This window comes from Mastigoproctus giganteus, chromosome 2 (genome assembly GCF_048544385.1).
Source record: "Mastigoproctus giganteus isolate SK-2022 chromosome 2, ASM4854438v1, whole genome shotgun sequence".
NCBI classification, from domain to species: Eukaryota; Metazoa; Arthropoda; class Arachnida; order Uropygi; family Thelyphonidae; genus Mastigoproctus; species Mastigoproctus giganteus.
Genome location: NC_143576.1, coordinates 119,880,656 through 119,903,648, shown reverse-complemented (window position 1 = coordinate 119,903,648; position 22,993 = coordinate 119,880,656). Strand labels below are relative to the sequence as shown.

The window sequence follows — 22,993 nt, the reverse complement described above, 5'->3', positions numbered from 1 at the left end:
GTTTTCAAATATGATTATACCTGCTTACACATGCAGCTTCTATAAAAATGAACTTGGCCAAATTTTATCCATCACATTCTTTGTGATAAATCCATTATCTGTTAATGCCCTGATTGTAAAGTGCAGAAGCCCTATTCTTATCTAATAGAGGTTTATAATTAAAATAAAACCCAGACTGCAGAATGTGCTGCAGTGTTCACCTTGAATATTTACTCTTAGTTTGCTTTATGTAACCCAACAAAGTCAGTATTCATCTACTGAATGAATGACTAACAAATCAGGATATGGTGCTTGTAGTTGCTGCTATTCAAAGGCTTCTAAAAATAAAACCAATGGTTTATTTACCTTTCCACTTGTAATGGAAAACAGTATATTACCATTTCCATCTTCTCTCTTGGAAAGAGATGTTTTTTATTTTCCTATAAAAGTAAACTGAATACTTTTTCTTATAGGTTATTTTTATTTTTTATTCTTATTTTTTTTCCATGTGGTTAATAGCTGTGTGTACTCAAACATTAATTTTCCAAATTAAAACCTTACATTTTTGTTATGTAAAATTTGTTATTTAATCTTCTAAGAAATATATATAAATTAAGTTTTACCTGTCTTTATGCCTGGCTAATGAATGATTAAGTTTGATTAATTCTTGTTCTGCTTTTCTAATATTTTCACTTACATTAAGTGCCTGAAAAAGAAAAAATTACAAATATAATTTAACCCCTTTCATACACACAGATTCAAACTTTTCTATTTTCCATATAATACATATGCTTTTTGTTATTTTAAGTTAATCCTCTAGCAATTTTTTTTTTTAAAAAGGTACTTTTATTTATATACCTGTTTGTTTTTTTTTTTTTCAGAAATCGAATCTAATGATTCAACACCAGAGCTATATTCTGCCAATCTAAATGCCATTCCAGACATTTCCTCTTAAGTTAATGAATTGTATATGCTGCAGCAGGAAAACTTGCATGTCACCATAAAATGTAATTAAAAATTCTGCCATTTACCATGTCTATCTATCTGCATGTAATGACTCCTACTACATGTATTTTCCAAATTTCATTAAAATCAAAAATCCAGCAATTTATTTGTTTTTCTGCATTAATAACTCAGTGGATAGATTTTCATAAAATCTATTTAGCTTTGGGGGACATATAGATCAATCCTAAATTTTCATTAAAAGCAGACCATTATAAAATCTTTAATTTAATAATAAAATTAAATTTTATATGAAATAACAGTTAATATTATTACTAAATTTAATACTACATGAAATTGTATTTCCTATTTAAGTTATTTGCCTAAACTACTAAACAAACATTTCTGGTATCTTACTGATACCCATCATCAGACTATAAGGGGAACAAAAATAAAGGTTTGAATATTTATATACCTATATTATGATTTGGAAATAAACAATTCTAAGTTTGAATTATTGTTACAATAGAATTGGATATTAAATTAGGTAAGTACAAAGAGATTAATTCAAATAACCAATAGAATTGTCAGGATTTCTGGGGTTCTTCTGTAGTGGACTCCTGGGTGACCTTTGCTCACCTACTCTGAACATTGGGGGTGGGTAGTTCTGGAAAAATTGTGGGTTACTTCTCAGGAAAATTGGCTTTTTTTTTTCTTTTTAAAAAATGTGCTTTCAACTCTACTCCCTGTTTTCTATTGATGGCTGAGGCTCCAAATTTTGAGAAAAGCTTCTTTGAATTTCTTTCTGTAGAAAGTGTTCTTGAAATCCCAACTGCCTCCACACTGGAAAGCATGGAGGGCTGTAAAACTCTCCCATATTGCACATCTTCCATTCTGCCAACTGGGCTAGCCAAGGTGGGTAAAGTGCCTGCCTAGCAACCCAAAGTTTGTGGGTCTGAATCCTGCTTTGGGCTTGGATCAGAGTAAAATACAAAAACTTGTGCATTATGGCCACAGAAGTTGATATGCCAACAACTAACAAAAACTTATTCTGCATTGTTGATGTCTATGCGATTCTCCTATATATTTATCCCCACACCTACATTCTATTTAATAGATATAACCTCCAGAATTGGACTGTTTTATGATTAGGGGTTTATCTTCTATGTCTTTTTTGATAATGTACTGGAAATCCATTCTTCATAGCAAGCCTGGTTATTTGTATTTCCTCTTTTAGACTCCATTATGGCTTCTCCCAGCTCTAAAGATGAAAGACTTGTCTGGAGATGTAACCCACTTATAGACCACCAGAACAAGCCTGATCCCCAGAGTAGGAGAGCAAAGGTCACCTTAATATATTTGGTGGAACAGGTGTAAAAGCATCTCTGCAACTATTACTCGTAAACCTTTCTCAATGTTCTGTAGATGTCTGCTGTAACACATTTAAATTTGTCACCTCTCTTCAGATGAGGAGCAGTGGACCTTGCCCTTTCCATTAAGGCCTTAACCATGCTATCCTTGTGGCAGATGGCCTGATCAGTTTTAAAGTGTATTGGCCAAGACGCCTTAATTTTCAAGTGTTGGCCTTCTCTGTGTATACACACATCAAGGAATGGAAGGAGGGCCCTTAACTGCAGAAACAAACCAAATATAGGCAAACCACTATTCAACCAATTGAGTATTTCTATTTTGTGTCCTCTTTGTATTACTGTGAATGTGTCATCAACATCTCTTCCTTGCTTGTAATGGGGAGGACTAGAGCTCTCCAACATCCTCTTCAAAATCTTCCATGGCTACAACTGCACTAATAGGTGAACCCATGGCCAATCTGCAAACCTGCTGGTACATAACATTTCTAAATAACATAGTGGTACTAGATAAACATAGGCCCACACCTTCACAAATATCCTCACCACTTAGGACAGCCCTATCTTTCAAAGTACCATCCCTACTCAAAAGCATTCTGCACACAAGCCACATTAGATGAGTATACATGTGAATAAAGATACCATAATCTCACCCTCTTCTATCTCCTGAACACTGACAACCAGCCTTGTGCACTTTAAGAAGACCATAAAATCTAGGTTAGTGGCAGGCCAACACATGAAACCTCCTCAGATATTTTTCCTGCCTTAAAGCCAACTCTGGATCAATTTATTAACTTGTTGTTCTAGTCTGCTTGGTGGGTTCCTACAAATAATCTTATATGTTGACCTATCATTTAATAAACTAAGGGCTTTTCCTGATAAGTCTCTGTTCAATACTACCATAGATCTACCCTTGTCTGCATGTAATATTACAATACTATCATTTTTCAATTCTCTTAATGTTGTTAAATTGGCAGCAGCTTTGTGTGCAGAATCTAATGTGCACAACATCCTAATCTGGATCTCATTAGCTGTGGCCTCAGGTAACTTGGTCACAGCTCTCTCCATACCCATTGCTATGGGGAGCCTATGAGGAACTAAAGTGAAATTGGGGCCTAGACTTAATAATTCTTTGTTCATTCATTAGCTCCTTATCACTCAAATTATATATGAACTTGCCCCGAGTGACTACATTATTTTCCCCCCACTGCTTCTCTTAATCGATTCTTTGTTCACTTGCTTTATTTTTTTTCAACAGAGATCCTGGCAGCTTTAGCCATCACTGTTCTGGATACCTGTATCCAATGCACTAATTCCAAACATTCACTTAAATGAATGTTTAAAACCCCTAGAACATTATGAGAGAGGTTTAAGAGGTAGAAGTAAGTCACAGAAGCTTTTACACTGGTTGCCACCGCATACATTTCCTACTATCCAGGTATTTTGGAACCAAGTTCCTGTATCTTACATTTGTGTAAGATACAGGTTGGAGGCTGCACAACAGTGTCTGCAACCAAAGATCTTATTGTGGGTAATGAGAACCAAGACATTATTGGGGTTATTATGAAATTGAGTGTGCCCTGGTTGTGGGGGGACAAAATGCATCTAGAGCCCTCAAGACTGCTAATTACAGAGGTTCAGTTGTGACTGAGCATATGTGCAAAACCAGGCATGGCATTACAGCTAAAGAAGCTGTGATTATGAATAGAGCATGTGGCTTTTAGAACCGGAAATGATCCGAGTTTAAGAATATGTTCGTCCAAACCCTACAGTCTTAATAGGGATAAGGGCTATTATATTCATCCCCTCTTTGAAACCCTTCTCCTAAGCAGAGACGATTTAGTGGCCTGTCCAACGCACAACAAGTGGACTGTGTGCAGATGCCATAGTTTGTGTGGCGGACCTGCTGAGACACGTGTTATATAAATTGTCGGATAACCTGTAACCATTATTGCCAATGAAGGTGGCTGTGGCAGCCAAAAGCTGTTGTGTTAATGGTTTTTAGTGCTTTTAACTTTATTCTTGTTATACTTTATTTTGTTTTATTTTAATATACAGTCAGTATGCATTTATTTTATTATAATAAAGGCATTTTATAAATAAGAGTCATGGTTTTTTTAATAGCATTACAGATGAATTGGAGTTGCTGACTCCAGCAGCCTCTTCATTGAATGAGGTTTGTGGCAAAGAAAAAATGCATGGGATGCATATAATTATCAGGTGACTCAGAAGCCAATGGCAGATATAAGCTAGTCTGTAATCAAGTCACAAATGAGGTAAGGCAGGTGAAGGCAGATTACAATAAGTCTTATGCAAAGAAAAACAGTTCTTTTCTTATGTAAACTCTAGAAGAAAATGGATAAGTCAGATTGGTCCACTTATCACAGATGGTTTGACTATTAATGATAATACTCAGGTAGCTGATAAACTGAATGAGTATTTTGCATCTACATTCACACATGAGGAATTATTCAAGGAGCAGAATGCCAGAAACTTATCAAACTCTAACAGGGAGCCAAGTGATTTTGTAATACCTGACAGCAAAGTGGAGGAGAAATTGTTGAAGATAAACATAAGACACCTGGGATGAATGGATGGAATCTATCCTGTTATATTAAAGAAGGCAGCAAAGGAAGTAATCAAACCCTTAGCCATAATTATGAGAGCTTCCTTGGACTTCGAGGATGTCTATGGACTGGAGGTGTGCAAATGTATTCACAAAGTGGGATCAAAAGATGACACTAGTAACTATAGACCTGTTAGTTTTAATTGTTCTGGGAAAAATAAGAGTTGCTAGATTGTCTAGACAAGACTAGTAATAGTTGAGACACTGCAGGGGTTTGTTAAAGGGAGGTCTTGTCTGACCAATTCGATGGGATTGGATATACAATGTGGTCACAAACAAACTGGATGCACAAAATAAATTGATATCATATACTTTGATTTTGGAAGTTTTTGTTACCATTGCACAAATTGAAGGGGTATGACAAGTTGCTACAATGTCTCACTGTTCAGATGACAGAGTGACAATGGACAGTGCTGTTTATGAACTAATGTTATTAGTGGAGTTCTGCAGGGTTCAGTGCTGGGCCATTGTTGTTTGTTGTATTCATCAATGATATTGATTAAGGTATATCAGGCTTAATTTCCAAGTTTGCAAATGATATAAAGGTCAGCAGGGTTGTTAACAACAGGTAAGACAGTATGGTGCTGCAACTGTATCTAACTAAGTTGGGCAAATGGGCTGAGACATGGAAACTGAAGTTTAATATTAACAAATGCAAAGTACTGCATATGGGTATAACTAACCCAAGAGAAACATACCAACTATGTGGTGCTACACTCAGGGAAGTGGAGAGTGAAAAAACCTGGGGAGTAATTGTGCAGTCAGATATGAAGTTCACTGAGCAGTGCAGATAGGCTGCTAGATCAGGTCATGGAGTCTTGTCAATGATATATATAGGAATTTTGCTAGCAGGGACAAGGATGTGAATATCCCATTGTACAAGGGTCAGGCACACTTTGAGTACAGTGTACAGATGTGCAAGTCTCATTTTATGATGATGTAGAGTTGCTAGAAAGAGTACAAAGAAGGGCAACAAGGTTGGTAAGGGAACAAAGTGGTGCTCTTACCAAGAAAGGCTTAAGTTCTGCAAACTGCAGTGGCCAGAGAGTAGGCACCTGTGAGGTGATCTGATTGAGATGTATAAGGCCTTTGAGTTAAGCAAGCTGAATGCTGCTGGGATTCTTCCTCTTGCTCAGATTAAGAACCTGAGTGAGCATAGATTCAAATTGATAGCTTAAATAAATTAAAATTTATTTATTCAAATATATGCCACCAAAAAAAAAACTCCCCCAAAAAAAAGCTTTGCATATTCCCTCAAGTATTAAGTTAATCTACAAAGCTTTCAGTATATAGTCCCTCCTAGCGTGCCTGGACATAATTACACACTGACCTAGCTCTGAGCTTTTATTTTTCTACATAGTCCTATATTTATGTTAGTGACATTAATTTTCACTCATGGCAGACACCCTGGTTCTAGTTCACCTATCCTTTTTACAAAAAATGTTACCTCCTTTGCTGAGAACAGGATCTTCCCATAAAACTAATTCCTCTTGAACTAGAGCAGCATTCACTTGATTATTCTGTTCTGTGGCCAAATGACAAGTCCCTGACAAATGACCCAAATTCTTCTAATATATTATGTTTTAATTTAAGATTTATATACTCCTTACATCCATATAATTGAATATATTAGGTTGATTAATCCATTCAATTATATGGCATTTAAAATCTTTGTTCCATCCCCTTGCTGAAGTTGACTTAAATGCATCATGACATCAAAGCACAGTCACATCACTCAAAGCAATTTCATCTCTAAAACAAGACCTATGTAATGTTTTGTACTGTATTGTGGGTTGAAGAAATGTTTGAAATGCATTTGTTAGATGGGATTTGTAATGATATCTCTGTGAATGAAATGGAATAAAGACTACACCTGATATACCTAATTGCCATAAATATCTTCCCACTGAGTAAAATACATAATTAATAGAAATAAGAAATCATGAAAATGGCAATCATGACAACCAAACATTTTATTGCATTCATGTGTACAAACTGAAATCAACAAAATAAGTCCAATATTTTGACTAAATTCAAAAAATAGCAAGGGCTTAATTTTTCAGTACTTGCCTTGATCGATCTGCAATTGTTATGGTTTGAATGGCAAGAGGTGACTAGCTTTAAGGTGATTGGTTCTTAAATTAAGGGGTGGGTAAATAGTAATTATGATGGAAACGGGATTAAAATATGCACAAGGAAGTAGAAGCGCACTAACTCCATCCTTGGTTGTCATTAAATTGGGAATCTCTAAATAGTGGATAAGCCAAAAGTCGTAACAAAGGACTTTTGTTAAAACATGTCTTTAGTTGGCAAGTTAAATGAAAAGGGAATGCGTACTGTAATTTAAAAAGAATTTTGTAATCCCGTGATGCACTTTGTTACTTGTGGGAATCTTAGATTGGTGAGATTCCAAACCAGAAAAAGATTGAAGGGGAGTTTTGCATTTATAATATTTAGAAATAATATCAATAACCCTATAAAACACATCATAAATAGTAAAACACATCTTGCCCTTCCTTATCATAGTAATCTTGCAGGACAATTTTGGCAAACATTTGCAGGTACAGACATCACTCTTATTTTTTCCAATTATAACAAACTCGGATCACTTTTCAATAAATATAAGGAAATACATAAATATCCAACAAGCGAAATGAATAATATTTATTTAATAAAATGTCAACACAATTGTAACACCTGTTACATTGGTAGTACTACAACAAAATTCAGTTCAATCCAATACCAGAGCATACTACCACTACAATAGCTTCAGAACTGGACAATCTAGCACTGAACTTACTTTACATGCCAACAACCAATACTCCCTTAGTTGACTCAGCTATTACCATATTAAAATTTAAAAAAAAACAGTTACGAAATTTTTACAATTCTAAGCCCTCATTATAGAATGGTTTTGTCACCACTCTAATCTAAATATTATTATAAATACAAAATTCTCCTTCAATCTTTCTCTGGTTTGGAATCTCACCAATCTGAGATTCCCGCAAGTAACAAAGTGCATCATGGGATTACAAAATTCTTTGTAAATTACAGTACTTGTTCCCTTTTCATTTAACTTGCCAACTGAAGATTTTTTTTTTTTAACAGAAGTCCTTTGTTACAACTTTTGGCTTATCCACTATTTAGATTCCCAATTTAATGACAACCAAGGACAGAGTTAGTGCGCTTCTACTTCCTTGTGCATATTTTAATCCCATTTCCATCATAATTACTATTTACCCACCCCTTAATTTAAGAACCAATCACCTTAAAGCTAGTCACCTCTTGCCCTTCAAACCATAACAATTGCAGATTGATCAAGGTAATACTGAAAAATTAAACCCTTTCAATTTTTTGAATTTAGTCCAATAAAACAGTACTTTAAGACATACTATAACTTCTAAAAGTGTCCAATATTTTGTTGTTCCTCCTCCTTGAGCTGCAATTACAGCCTTGCAATGATCTGACATAGTTAATCAATTTCTGGATATACGGTTACCCAATTTCATGGTATCACACCCTTACAATGCTCTCCTGCAGCTGAGTCTTACTATTTTAGCAATTTTAGACAACATTGTGTACCAGCAGTTGTTGATAGGGTTCAAATTTTAACTGTTGCTAGGCCTGCCAACACTGTAATGACAGCATTTCTGAGGTATGACTGCACCTCAAGGGAAAACATTGGTGTATGTTTTAAGCCTTGTGAGACAAGAAGACAAACCCATCATTAAATCAAAATAGCATAAAACTTACCAATTTTGCTGTGTGGCAAGGTGCTGAGTCCTGTTGAAAAATGCAGTTTTGGATGTCTGTGTGGTGATCTTTAATAACAGGTTTAAGGCGCCACTCCAAGATAGCAGTGTAGGTTTCTGTATTCACTGTTCTGCTAATAAACTTAATTTGCTGCCACCCCTTTGCTTGTTGTGCATCCCCAGACCATATCCATCTGACCAGCAGGGAACTTAACAGTCAGTGTTATGCAGTCATGATGGTATGCCTCAGTTTCATCTGCTGACATATTGCTTCCCATCCAAGCCATGAAGGTTGAATTTTTATTCGTCACAAAAGATGACAGTATCCCATTGCTCTTTTGTTCATGAAACGTGTTTTAACCCAAGTAAGATGCTTCTTCCTCATTTGTTGGCTCAACAAAGGCTTCTTCTTGGGCCAATAGGCATGCAGATCACATTCTGAAAGTTGTCTTTGGATAGTTCATGCATTTGTTTCAATGCCAGAGGCCACCTCAAAGTCCAGTTTTAGATTGGGAGTATGACAATTAGGAAGGCATCCATTTCAAATATAGATCTTGAGAAGGTGTAGTCACTCTTATGGCCTGATCCAGGTCTTCTCTTCACATCACCGGTTACTGTTGACGGCTGTCAGCAATAGTCTGACAGACATCAGGCTGTTGACTGTTATCAGCAATAGCATGTGTAGAATGTCCTTCCTTGTACAGAGCAACAGCTACTTTTTTTTTTTTTTTTTTTTTTTTCCTTGGTGTCAACTGAACATATGTAGCCATGCTTACACCTCTGCAAAACAGGATACTAATGAGCATGTATATACCCTTCCATATTTATAGAAATGGCTGATGCAATAGAAGTGTTATCTGACACAATAGCTTTGCTTTTCAACAAAGAAAATGACTGTAATCAAACACTATCTTATGTTTCACTATAAATGTTCCTTTTTTTCAAGGTGGTTTTGCAGTTTTTTGTCCACCACTGTATATTATATTAACATAATTTTTTTTAAAAACAAACTACACTAAACACAATCTACCATAGTCCAAGCATAGTGCACTAAACTCCAGCTGAGCCATTAATGCTACTTACTAAAATAAAATAACTGAAGTGAATAAATACCTCCTGAACAAAATTAACATTCCTCCACCAAAGTTTTTTTTTTTTTTTTTTTTTTTTTTTTTTTTGTCAGTGGGAGCCTGTCAGATTCCCCCCCCCCCCACTTTCTGTTCAGCTGAACCTGCTGACCAGAAAAAAGGCAACTAGACAATGAAAACTGCTACATATCATGCAAGTTAAGACACAAACCTTACATGTTATGACTAGTCATAACTGCACAAAAATGTCTCATTAATGTACAACACAATTCTAATTTCTGCTTACTTGTATATTAAGAGCTCTGTTTGATGTAGCTTTTAAATTTTCATTTGAATGTATAACTTTGCCAGGTCCTACAGTATTTCCTATAAAATATTAAACAATGCATCATTTAAAAAAAATAATGAAATGAACCTAATAATAATATCCTGATATTTCCCCACCAAAGCATAGAAACAATATTTCTTGGAGACTAATTAAAAATAGCAAGAGCTTAAAATGCTGAAAGTTAAGACAAAAAATATGCACTTTAGTCAAAGCTTAAATAAAACTGCCACTCACCTCATGATCTGTTTATAATTTAATGAATTAAATAAAATAAATTTTTTAAGCTTTGACTAAAGTGTATATTTCTTGGAGAATAAACATTTTTTTTAAATTAAATGTCTTTTATGTTAAAATTATTATTGGACAAGAATTTAAAATCCTATCTTCAGGAAAATAGCAGCAGTAAATTAATGTACATGAAATGCAAGCAGATGTTCTGAGATTAAATTGAAATTGTGGTGACAGTGAAATGCCTGTTTATCTGCACCCAGCCTGAATTAGCACACAATCAGTATGAGTTTGTTTTTGTTTTTTCATCAAGCTGATCACATGCCTTGATTTCACTGAGAAGCAAATTTAGGAAAGCACAACAAAAATCCACAAACTATTAAAAACAGCTTTTGTTAGAAGCTGTGTGTAATTTTAAAATTTTATTATTTTTTTTTTTTTTTTAGCAGTTGGCAAAGTTCAAAGAGGTGTGTCTGTAAAGATAATCTGCTCTGGCTCATCTTTACAGACAAGGCTCCCCTTCATTATTAAACCCCAATAATAAGTAGGGAGTGATCAACTGGAAAGATGTCAATGAATTTTAACAAGATTTGGGTTTTAGTATAACACATTTTATACGAAGTCCATTCCTTGCATCCTCCTTGATCATATACAGCAGTGAGCTTTTAAATGACAATCTTCCTCCATCTGCTACTGATCCACATTTTGTTTCTTCCATCATTTCTGTTGATAAATCATGTGTGTGGGCTATAATTTGGAGAAAGGGGCAGTCCTCTTAACTGAAAGCACTACTTTCAACCAATGCCCAAAACACTAAGGCAATATCCATCAATGAAAATCATTCTTGCTGTATATTTACTTGCATGACATTGTTCATTATGAATTTGTCATTCATGGTCAATCAGCAAACCAGGCATAATATGAAACAATTGTGGAATGCTGTTTGGAGAAAATGGCTTTCAGAGAACACAGGTGCTTGCAGCATGACAATGCCCTCTACACATGATGTGACTCCTATTTGCCATACTCACTGGATTTAGCTCTCTATGATACCCCTTAAGATTAAAGTCCAAACCTGCAACAACTGAGGAAATTAATCAGAACACCATAATTTCTCTTCAGTGTCAAATGGAAGTCTATCAGACTATTCAGCATCAACTGGATTACTGCAAATTGGATCTACCTGAACATGTTCAGGTAGATCCTATTTGCAGTAATCCAGTTGATACTGAATAGTCTGATAGACTTCCATTTGACACTGAAGAGAAATTGGGCTTCATTTCCCAAATATTATTTCAGTCTCAAAACTTTAATCGCACCTCCTATTACTGGATATATATAAATATACACATAGTGGATGGCTAAGATACAGTACATGGGGCAAACCGAAAGAAATATCAAAAAAATTATGAATTTTTAATAACACAGAAAATTAATTAAAAATATTCCCATGGGTAATCACTAATTTCTGCCTTGACTTGTATGTGGTAGCTGATATATAGAAATAAAATTATAGCAATGAGTATTACTCAAATTTTTATGTAAGTAAATAAGGAGACACACTCCTGCCTAAAAGTTTGGAATAGTGTTTCATTTTTCTCAATTTTTTAAGTTATGAGAATAGGACCAACTTGTTTAACAATTCTTATTATGTATAGAACTAAAAAAACTTCTAGAATATTATTCCAGAGAGCTGTAAATAATTCTGGTGTTCTTCAATAATATAAATTGAAGAATAAGAACTTAACTTCTAAAATTGAACACCAGTCATTTAGAAAGAATGTTTGATGCAAGTTTTGTGTTTCATAATACACATGGCAAGAAATATGGAACTGAGTGTTTAAAAAAAGAAGTGCAATAATAACTGTGTATAAAGAAAATTATTCCATGAGAAATATTGGGGTAAAAACTAGTACTTTCATTTAAAGGAGTACAAACAACCATTTGACAATTCAAATAGGTTAAATAACCTGTTTGAATTTGAGATTAAATAAACCACAATCAGGACAACCACATGTAGCAATGGAAGCACAAGATAAGGCCATAACACTGATTTCTAAATGCACCTAAAATCTAAGCTAAGTGTAATAAAAACAGAGTAATTCCATTGGGCTAAGGAAGTAAATTTTTCTACTCTTCAATTTTTGCATCCAGTGTACAGTTTGTGCAACAATCAACTGAATTAAAAATGTTGGCACACTTGTTTGGTACCTACTGTCAATCCCAGTGGTAGTTCCATCATCATATGGTGCTGCTTCTGTTTTTCTGGAGTGGGTAACATTTTCAGAATTGAAGGAATTTTAAGAAAGTAAGGCTATAAAAACATTCTTGAACATAATGCAATATCCTATGGACTTCAACTTTGTAGAAGAAATTTTAAATAACAACAATACAGTGACCTGAAGCACAGCTCACAACTGTGCAGGGTTTCTAGCAACTAAACAACAGGAGCAGGTATTGCAAATTAGGGTATGACTACCTCAATTTCCTTATTATGAAAAACCTAATAGTTTTTATGAGATCATCAAGCCCAAGGCTTGGCCATTTGTTTAAGGCAGTGTTTAAAAAAAAAAAAAAATCTCTAGTAATTTCAAAAAAATTAACTGTTGTCATATGCTGTGATTACAAAATTTTAAGTGGGATTATGTAAGTGTTTTGTTTTTCCCACTCTGATTAAATAATATTTTCCTTTTGGAATCATGAAAGTAGCCTTCAGTTGCCACATCTGCTGCCATTATTTTTAAAATTTCCCAAGATAATCCCCCCTCCAAATCATTTAGAGATTTTGCTTTTCTGGTTTGCCACCTAAACCCTATTTGCCCTCTGAGATATATATTATATTGAGTTTTAGTTTGCCATATCAGATAATGCCCTCATAGATGGTACAGTGGTTATAATCACCATACTGGTTGGAAAATGCCTTAGTTCAAATGCCATCAAAAATGCAAGGAATTTCTATGGGCTTTTTTCAGTATGGCTCAGTTAGTTGAAAATAAGTAAAGGTTTATTCCTTTCAGAAACAAGTTTTTTACCCAGCAAACCAACCAAAGAATACATGATTAGAGAAACCAATGCCTCATCCTGTGTTGCTTTCACACTTAGCTTACCTTGTCCCTATAAGATGATTCTGAATTCTCCTAATGTTGCACATTGCCAGGTACAATATTTGCCATTCACTGTTAATGTACAAACAATCTCTAGTAATAAAAAAACAGAAGAATGAGCTACATTTTGTGATTAAAGAAAATATAAAGTGAGAAAGACAGGAATTTTATAGACCACTACAAAACAAAAAGAACCTATAACCACAATGAATATATATATACAGGTAGTTTACGAGTTAATTTGTTCCTAGCACGTACTCGTAAAGCAGGAATTTATTTCCCATAGACATAATGTTAAAAATAGGGATTACATTCTCAACAATGAAATTAGTTTGTTTAAACAATGATTGATTTATGCAAATAAATGAAAATGTAGCATGTAAAACCAAGAAAATTATAATAATAAAGAAATTATGACTTATAAAGAATGTTTATTCAAATATTCTTTAATATTTGTAAGCATGCCTTTAGTTTGCCTGAAGTTTGCCTTTAGCCAGCAGGTGGCTGATTGCTGGAACAAACTTTCATCTGTCATTGTAGAAATGGATAGCTTAAATAGATTCAAGGCAGAAATTGACAAACATTTGCAGTGGGGGGGTTACAAGAAAGCTTTCTTTCTTCCATCATGTGCCTATGCTGATGCTAAAAAGTCATATCATCATCAATTAAATGCACACTCGTTGATCACTTCACTCATCATTGGCTCGACCCTCATTGGTTTATTGCACAAGGAGTCATCGTCTTCAGAAATGCATCAAGAGGCATTTGTTTCCAAGATAATCTTCTCTTTTCTTTATAAATTTCAATACCACGCATAAGCATTTTTTAAGGGAATGCACAAGTTGCAACTAACACGATTTGCACGGAGTAACAAGTTTATGAACCTTAAAAAAAAAAAGGAATGAAGAGTAGATTCTGAAATTTTATTTGTTTTTTATATGATTGAAGATTTCAGTAAAGGGGAAATACATTTCACCATAATACCATTAAAAAAAAAACCACACAACTCCAGCTATCGGTATTTTTGCAAATGCAATAACATAGTTTACTACCTGTTTATAATTAGATGCACTAACAGAAAAACCCAATAAACCAGAAAGTGCAAATTGTTTTCTGGTCTTGACCTCCAGAAATGTGCTTTTGAAAAATATCACAAAGCCGTTCAAAATTGGTTCTTATAACAGAATGTATGACAACAATGAAAGTGTAGTGCATTTTAATGATTTGAATTGGTAACTAATAACAATTTACACTATAAAAACAACCTTTTAGAGAGATATATAGCGAAAATTTCAACTTCCAAGGTTATGGAATGAATTACCAAAAAACAGTGTTATTGGGTTCACATTATATTTTCACAATACGATGGTGTCTCTGGAATGGATAAATATTGTAAAGTGAGGTATTGTATAGCTACGAGCATGGTTTGAAATGTGGTATTTATGAGTAAATACCCCATTTACTCATAATATGAGTAAATGTGGTATTTACTCATAGGTGAAATCATCTGAGTGGTGGAAAATAAATGTATTTATTATTATTATTTTTTTTTTTTTTTTTTGCAATTAATGTTTATATTTTTGATTTTGTTGATACTTGGAGGGAAAAAAAAAAAAAAGTAAAGTGAGAATTGCCTGTATATATAAGAATCAAGGCCATAAAAGAAGGCTCAACAACAAAAGTGATAAGAAACAAGCTAGTACACATGCACAATATACAAAAATTATGCACAACCTCTGTATCCTTAGCAAGAGCCAACCACCAAAATTGTGAGAAAAGTTGCCAACATTTACACCTCTATTTCTGACAAACATTGAAAGTGCACAGTACAAGCATGGAGTTTACAGTTAACCCAACAGAAAATCAAATAGAATAAGTAAAAATAAATGCTAAGAATATAAATAAATAATAAATGACTTACTCTTTCCAAAATCCTATATATATCTAAAATTATGTAGGAAAAACTATTAGAACTTAAACAAAGAAGGCTGTAATGTTCTCAGGCAGAGAAAATATGTGAAATCAGTAAATTCCAGAAGGAAACAGATATAGGTGTTATATGTTGTTAATGTTTAATTAAATTGGTGATAAAAAGGAAGTAAAGAATGAAACAGAGCAAGATGAAGGAAGCTAAACTTTGTGAAGAAGAGAAAGTTAATATAGGAAAAAAATATAGCTTATTGTTAAAAAACTGTAAAACTGATGGCTCATGAGATAAAAAGAATAAGACCTTGAATGGAGATCTGGGAGTATCAATTGTGAATTTAGTCATGTTTAAGAAGTATACACACACACAGAACCAATTTATGGGTACAAGTTTTCTAGATTGAAGTATGCTGCAATAGCAAAGTGTACACTATATATAAAATTAGAGGACAAAATGTACAAGGCATAATTTATTATGGGTTTAGGTAATTAACTATATAATATCTGTAATTTGAACTACGTATGTAGTGTAAAAGGCATCGTTTTAATTGTATCTCATATCGTGGCTGCCTTCACAACAGATAGCTGGTATTGCACTACTTCAAATAAATAATGCTTCTATAGTAGAGAAGATTACTGTTATTTATTTTCAGAGGATACCACCACCCAGACAATCGTTTCAAAGCTAGTGGGCTTCAAACCTGCCTGCCCACTGATGATGAAGCCTACTAGCTTTGAAATGATCGTCTGGGTGGTGGTATACTCTGAAAATAAATTAAAATTAAATTTTCTGTTTATACTCTGGCACGACAACCAAATCAATACAAATACTTATCGTATTTAGTAGTCACAGGCTTGAACCCTGGTCCACTCAAAGAACGCGTGCTATGCACTCTTGCTCCAGACCACTCGGCTAATAACAGTAGTCTTCTCTACTAGAGAAACGTTATTTATCTGAAGTAGTGCAATACCAGCTATCTCGTTGTGAAGGCAGCCACAATATGAGATACAATTAAAACGATGCCTTTTACACTACATATGTAGTTCAAGTTTATGAGTTAACTAGGGTGTATCTACACCAATATTATATAGTTAACTATATAAATCTGGAGGATTGAGATGAGGTTGGGGAGAATAAGAAAACTCACAGAGATATATGTGGAAGTTATATACATAACCTGTTAATAGCATTTTATGATTGGTAATATTCAATGACTTATGAAAGTAAGTCAATGGAAATAGGTTGTCTTTTAGCTTAGAAGCCCTCTAATATTAACATGCAAATAATAGCAAGCCTGGTACAATGGGAAAGGATAACATTATGGTGTATATTCCCTTAATATATACTGGATAACTAATGAGCAAAACTGATCACTTTAAAATTAAAAACATTTATTATACTGATTATATGATCATTATTTATATACAAATCTAAATAATTGATTATTACTGTTTGTTTAATCCAAAACAAGTTCCTCAGAATCTAAATGGCTGACATCATGGAGAAAATTTGGACAACTAAGCAATAAAAATCATTAACATACGTAAAGAAAGATAAGAATATTCTGTGATAAAGAGGCCAAGAAGTAATTAATCTGAAACTTACCAGTGTTCTACATTATATTTATGAATGCTTAATTACCCAAATTTTTTCCATGAGTTTGGCCATTTATATCCCCATGAACTTGTTTTAAATAAAAATAATAATCAAAAAGCAATTATTAATCTCAAAAACAAACAATGTTTTTAAATTTAAAGTAGTAGATTTCTTAACTACCACTTTAAAACTTTTAATGGTTATCCAATATTTTTAAAAATATAGACTCCAATTATTACATTGTACCAGGACTGAAACTATTTGCAATAATGCTAAAATTGCTGTTGCTAATATCAGGTTTTATTTTAAGCTAATTGGCAACCTATTTCCACTAACTTATCTTCAATATCACTTTCATACGGCATTGCAAATTATTCAATGTAAAGCTATTACTGAGCTATGTATGTAAAAATCAAATTTTAAGTTACCACTTTGCTTCCCCCCCACCCCCCACAATCTCAACCATCAGTTTGTATATGTTGTATGCAATATTACCTTGGCATTGCAGTGTCTTACAATCTAAAAAACTTATACCTACCAACTGACTGTGTGTGTGTGTGATTATGTATAACTGACTTTAAAATTCATGATTCATAATCCCAGATATCTGTTTAAGGTCCTATCTATAGGAACAGGTACTGTAACCCCAAACTGCCCGAGTCATCTATTTTTCTACCTTTTTCTTTCACTTTTCCATATTCTTTTTATTCCCCATGGGCCATTAGTTTTACAAACATGTAATAAGAAGCTACATTCTTCTTATATTTACTTCTGCTCCTTCACTTTACTATTTTTTTTTTTGATCTTTGCTTCCTTTTCTGTGCTGGGCTGCAGTCAGAGCCACACCAACTCAGTCGTGCAAGTGGTGTACCACACCAGGGTGGCAGAGACTAAGAGGCTGTAAAGACCAATGTTTGTTTTATTTGGGGATTTATTAGGTACATCGGCATCTGTAGCCATAGTGCACCAGTAAAGACCAATGTTCTGTAAACACTAAAAGAGACGGCAAAGACTAAGGAGACTAAAAGTTCAATGTATTAAAGAATGTGTTTTGTCATATTTTATATTAAAAAATAATTAATTTTCAATATTTCTCACATCTGATGGAAGGAAATGACTCTCTTGTTATGAATACAGAAAAAGAAAAAATATGAAAACCGACCAAATAAAAAAAGCAACAAGTTCGATTACCAAGTTTCTGGACATCTAGCCACAGCCAGGTCCATCGACGAAGAAACAGAAACACATGAATTATCATCTGTCCAAGATGTTGACATTCCAATTTAGCAAGAAACACCAGGTACAAGTGAAGCAAATTTGGATGAAGAGGAAAGTGAAGATCACAATAATGGTATACCAGATCAACTAATTTCACTTAGTGATCCTAGTAAATGGCCACAAATTTTAAATAATAAAATAAGGATGATGTTAGTTGAAAACAAACCAGAACAATTAAAAAAATTTGATTTTCCAAAAGATAAAGATAATAATAGAAGAAACTTTTCTATTGAATATTACACTAAAAAAGTACAAAACGGTGAATCACTTTCGTGTAATTGGTTACTGTATTTGATTTCACAAAATACTGTCTTTTGTTATTTTTGTAAGTTTATAGTTTGATTTTATTATCTACAGCCAAAGCAAAATAAATGTATTTCCGTTTTTTTTAATTATATTTTTAACATATTTACTTCATGTATCATAATATATGTTATATATATATATATATATATATATATAAAATTATATATTATTTTGGGAAATATTTTTTTTCAAAAAAAAAATGGCGGTCAGGGGTAACGACGGCAATAAAATGTTTGCACAAGGACAGCTGCATAGCTTGGCATGGCCCTGGCTGCAGCTATCATGAATTAAATTAACAAACAAACTTATTTCTGTTTCCTTTAAGAATTTACCGATTCATCCTGTTTTCTCTCTGCTTGAGTTCATTATATTTTTTTAGTGTAAGTGCTAATAACTTCTTACGTTTCTAGATGTATGTTTGACTTTGAAAGGAGAAAGTTCTTTTTATTACCTTAATTTATATGATCCTCTGTTGGCTCAAACAATGTAAACACATGATTGTTATTAGTAGTAATTTTTGCTGTCTTCTTGCAATTTTGCAAAATTTTACACCTGTGCATGTGCACATAATTCTGCTTATGTGTAAAAATACTTCTAAAAATTTTAAAAATATAAACATATTAGATACTATTCTGCTCTTCAATTTTCTATTTAAATTTTGCACTTCACATCACAAAAAATATGACATCTACTTAACCTACTTCCTGCAGGGTAGCATCCATCTTAACTAAATATTGTTGCATTTCCATGCCTTTACTAAATTAACATAAAAACGTTCAAAAACAACTCATGTGTGACCACAGATGTTTACTTAACTTGTGGAAAGGCAAGTAACCTTAAAGATTAAGCAAACATGTAATTCAAAACTTCATAACAAAGTCAATTATCACAGTACTATTTATGCAAATGAAAAACCATTAGCAGAGGCATAGAATGCAAGAAAGCATCAGCCAAGGGGGTGGAAAAAATTCACCCTGCCATTCGTTCTGAATGCCTGTCCAGCTCAACCTTAAATTTATTTAGGCTATCAACTTCCACAACAAAAGATTGAAGTTTGTTCCATCAATCAACTACCCGCTGGCTAAAGGCAAATATCAGCACGACTATTCCACAACTGTCTTTCCTCAATTTGAATCTGTGTCCCCTTGAGTTCTTAATCTGAGCAAGAGGAAGAATCCCATCAGCATTCAGCTTGCTAAAGCCATTCAAGGCCTTATACACCTCAATCAGATCACATCGCAAGTGCCTACTCTCCAGGAACTGCAATTTGCAGCACTTAAGCCTTTCTTGGTAAGAGCATCCCTTTGTTCCCCTCGCCAATCTTGTTGCCCTTCTTTGTACTCGTTCTAGCAACTCTACATCCTTCCTAAAATGAGGCCTCCAGTCCCGTACACAGTACTCTAGGTGTGGCCTGACCATTGCCTTGTATAATGGAATAATCACCTCCCTGTCGCTGCTAGCAAAATTCCTATATATCATCATTGACAAGACTCCACGACCTGCCCTGGAAGCCCGTCCGTACTGCTCAGCAAACTTCATATTTGACTGCACAATTACAATTACAATCAGCCCATTTTCCAAACTTGCCTAGATCAGGTTGGAGTAGCATATTGTCTTTACTGCCGTTAACAACCCTGCCAATCTTTGTATCATCTGCAAACTTGGACATTAAACCTGATATACCTTCATTGATAAATACACAAAACAATGGACCCAACACCAAATCCTGGAGAACTCCACTAATAACATTTGTCCACGAAGAGCAGTGTTCATTGATTACCCCTCTCTGTCTTCTCCCACTCACCCATCCCTTTATCCATTGTAGCAACTTACCCTTAATGTCATATCTCTCTAATTTGAACAGCAGTCTTCAATGTGCAACAGTATCAAAAGCTTTCCTGAAATCCAAGTATATGATATCAAAATTATTTTTGGCATTCAGTTCCTTTGTGGCCATATCATAGTATCCAATCAAATTGGTCAGACAAGACCTCCCTTTAATAAACCCATGCTGTATCTTAACTATTACTGCAGTCTTGTCTAGACGATCCTGCAATGCTTCTTTAACCAGTGATTCCATTATTTTCCTCGGAACACAAGTTAAACTTACCGGTCTATAGTCACTCGTCACTTTTTGAACCCTCTTTGTGAATTGGTAATACATTTGCACACCTCCAGTACATGGGGACCTCCCTTGAGTCCAAAGAAGGGTTTCCTTACTTCCTTCGCAGACTCCTTTAATATAACTGGATAGATCCAATCCACCCCAGGTGCCATTTTTATGTTTAGCTTCAACAATTTCTCCTGCACTTTGCTTTCAGTTACTACAAAATCACTTAGCTCCCTGTTAGAGTTTGATAAACTTCTGGCACTCCCCTCATTGAATAACTCCTCATGTGTCAATGTAGATGCAAAATACTCATTCAGTTTATCAGCTACCTGAGCATGATCATCAATAGTCAACCTATCTACATTAAGTGGTCCAATCTGATTCATCCCTTTCCTTCTAGAGTTTACATAAATAAAGAACCCTTTGCTGTTTTTCTTTGCATCCTTTGCCAAGGATTTCTCGTAATCTGCCTTTGCCTGCCTAACTTCCTTTGTGACTTGATTACAGACTAGTTTATATCTGCCATACAATTCTGTGTCACCTGATACTTTATATGCATCCCATACATTTTTATTCTCTGCCACAAGCCTCATTAGTTCATCTGACATTCATTTAGGCCTAAACCTTGAACAGTATTTCTTAGTTGGAATGAAAAGCCTAGTAGCCTCCAAAATTAAGTCCCCAAGGGCTTCCCATTTAGAATTCAATGTTGGTAACATCATCACCTGATCCCACTGTACAGAATTTTAAAACTGTCTGAAACCCCTGTAGTCCCCTTTACAAAAGCAATAGCCCTTCCCTTTAGCCTTGATGGTAGGTACATCTTTAAGTAATTCCCACATCAGTATGTCGCGATCGCCATCACCCAGTGGTTCCTTTACCTGCAAATTCTTAATGCACGAATAATCACTGCTGATAGTCAGAACAAGAGTATCACTCCCTCCGGTTGTTTCTCGAACATGTTGCCATAGAAAACAGTCATCCAATAAATCCACAAAAGTCTTGCTAGTTTGCAAGTGACCAATCCACGAGTTTCATCTGATATCTGGAAAGTTAAAATCCCCCATTATAAGACGTTCTGATTTACTGGCCATCTATTTCTTCTCTGCACAATTGCTCATTATACTCATCAGATTAATTAGGCCTATAACACACTCCTACTCTCATTTTTCCTTTCCCAGTTCTTATGTCATACCAAACAGACTCAACATTGCACTGTCCATCAACGTCAATTTGATGCAATTCCTTAGATTTTATGTGTTTCTTAACTAACAGCATAACCCCTCCTCCCTTCCAGCCTTGTCTATCCTTTCTGTACACATTGTACTCCCCAAATTCCAGTTCTGCACTGTGTATGTCTGTGTGACACCACGTTTCTGATATCCCAACAATATCTGCCTTTGATGTCTTGACTAGAACTTCAAGCTCATCAAATTTATTAACTATACTCCTAGCATTGGTGTACATGCAAGTATACATGTACCTGTTTCTACCCTCAATTACCCTAACACAGCCCATGTATTTATTTGTTCCACTATGACTTCCAGCAGTCCTGGAAAAGTCCATTGCCTTGCTTTCCAGGCTGCTGCTCATTCTAATAGAAGCAGTGCAAGAATCACTTTTGCCTCTGCTTGCAGCCACTGTTAACCTTAGTCTGTGTATCCCCCCCCAAACTAGCAGCTTTTCTACCCACCTAACACTGCCTTGATAGCATCAGCAAATATTCTTAAATTACATAAAGAGCACATGACAGGTGCTCACTCACACTTAATTATTCAATGAGAAAACCATAACAAAATAATTCAGGAACTACTGTAAGTAAAAGTTTTCCTATATTTAGGAAGAAGCTAGAAATAATTTCACATTTTTAATCACTAATTAAATGGTGATACAATACCTGACGGGGGTTTTATGAGGAAACTACTTAGCCCACAAATCTATATCAACAATGTTATAGGATAGATTTATTTTAATCAACATCATCTAAGACCTTGCACAAAATGTAAAATCTACAAAAATTGTACTCTCAAAGTTTCCTCACTATTTTATCAAAAACTTTGCAATTACATACTGCTTTCTTTAAAAATAAGAATTTTATTAAATACCTTGTTTTCCACCTATTTTTTTATTTAGGACATCAAAAACTGACCACTGTGGTTTTCTTTTCTTATATCCAGATGTTATTTTTTCATCCAATATTTTTTGCTTTCTTTTTAATCTCTTTTCCACTCTTAATGGATTTCTGCTGGCAGCTGCTTCTCTCAATTCTATACATTTATCTAATGATTTACCTATTTAAAAGATAATGAATATAATTTAAAATACTTTACCAAACACAAAATTATATGAGCTGACAAATTAA

The 22,993-nt window shown here is 34.3% G+C and overlaps 1 protein-coding gene across 2 annotated transcripts in view; it reads right to left on the bottom strand.

The window, feature by feature from the left end:
- LOC150089527 (zinc finger CCCH-type with G patch domain-containing protein-like) overlaps positions 1-22,993 on the bottom strand; it is a 183,747-nt gene that overhangs the window by 3,648 nt on the left and 157,106 nt on the right. For both annotated transcript variants that reach the window (XM_090368646.1, XM_090368647.1), the window contains exons 11-13: positions 22,737-22,922; positions 10,041-10,120; positions 603-685 (exon numbers count right to left, since the gene is read on the bottom strand). In XM_090368646.1, the coding sequence (XP_090224772.1) occupies positions 603-685; positions 10,041-10,120; positions 22,737-22,922 (349 nt within the window). The remainder of the gene's footprint in view (positions 1-602; positions 686-10,040; positions 10,121-22,736; positions 22,923-22,993) is intronic.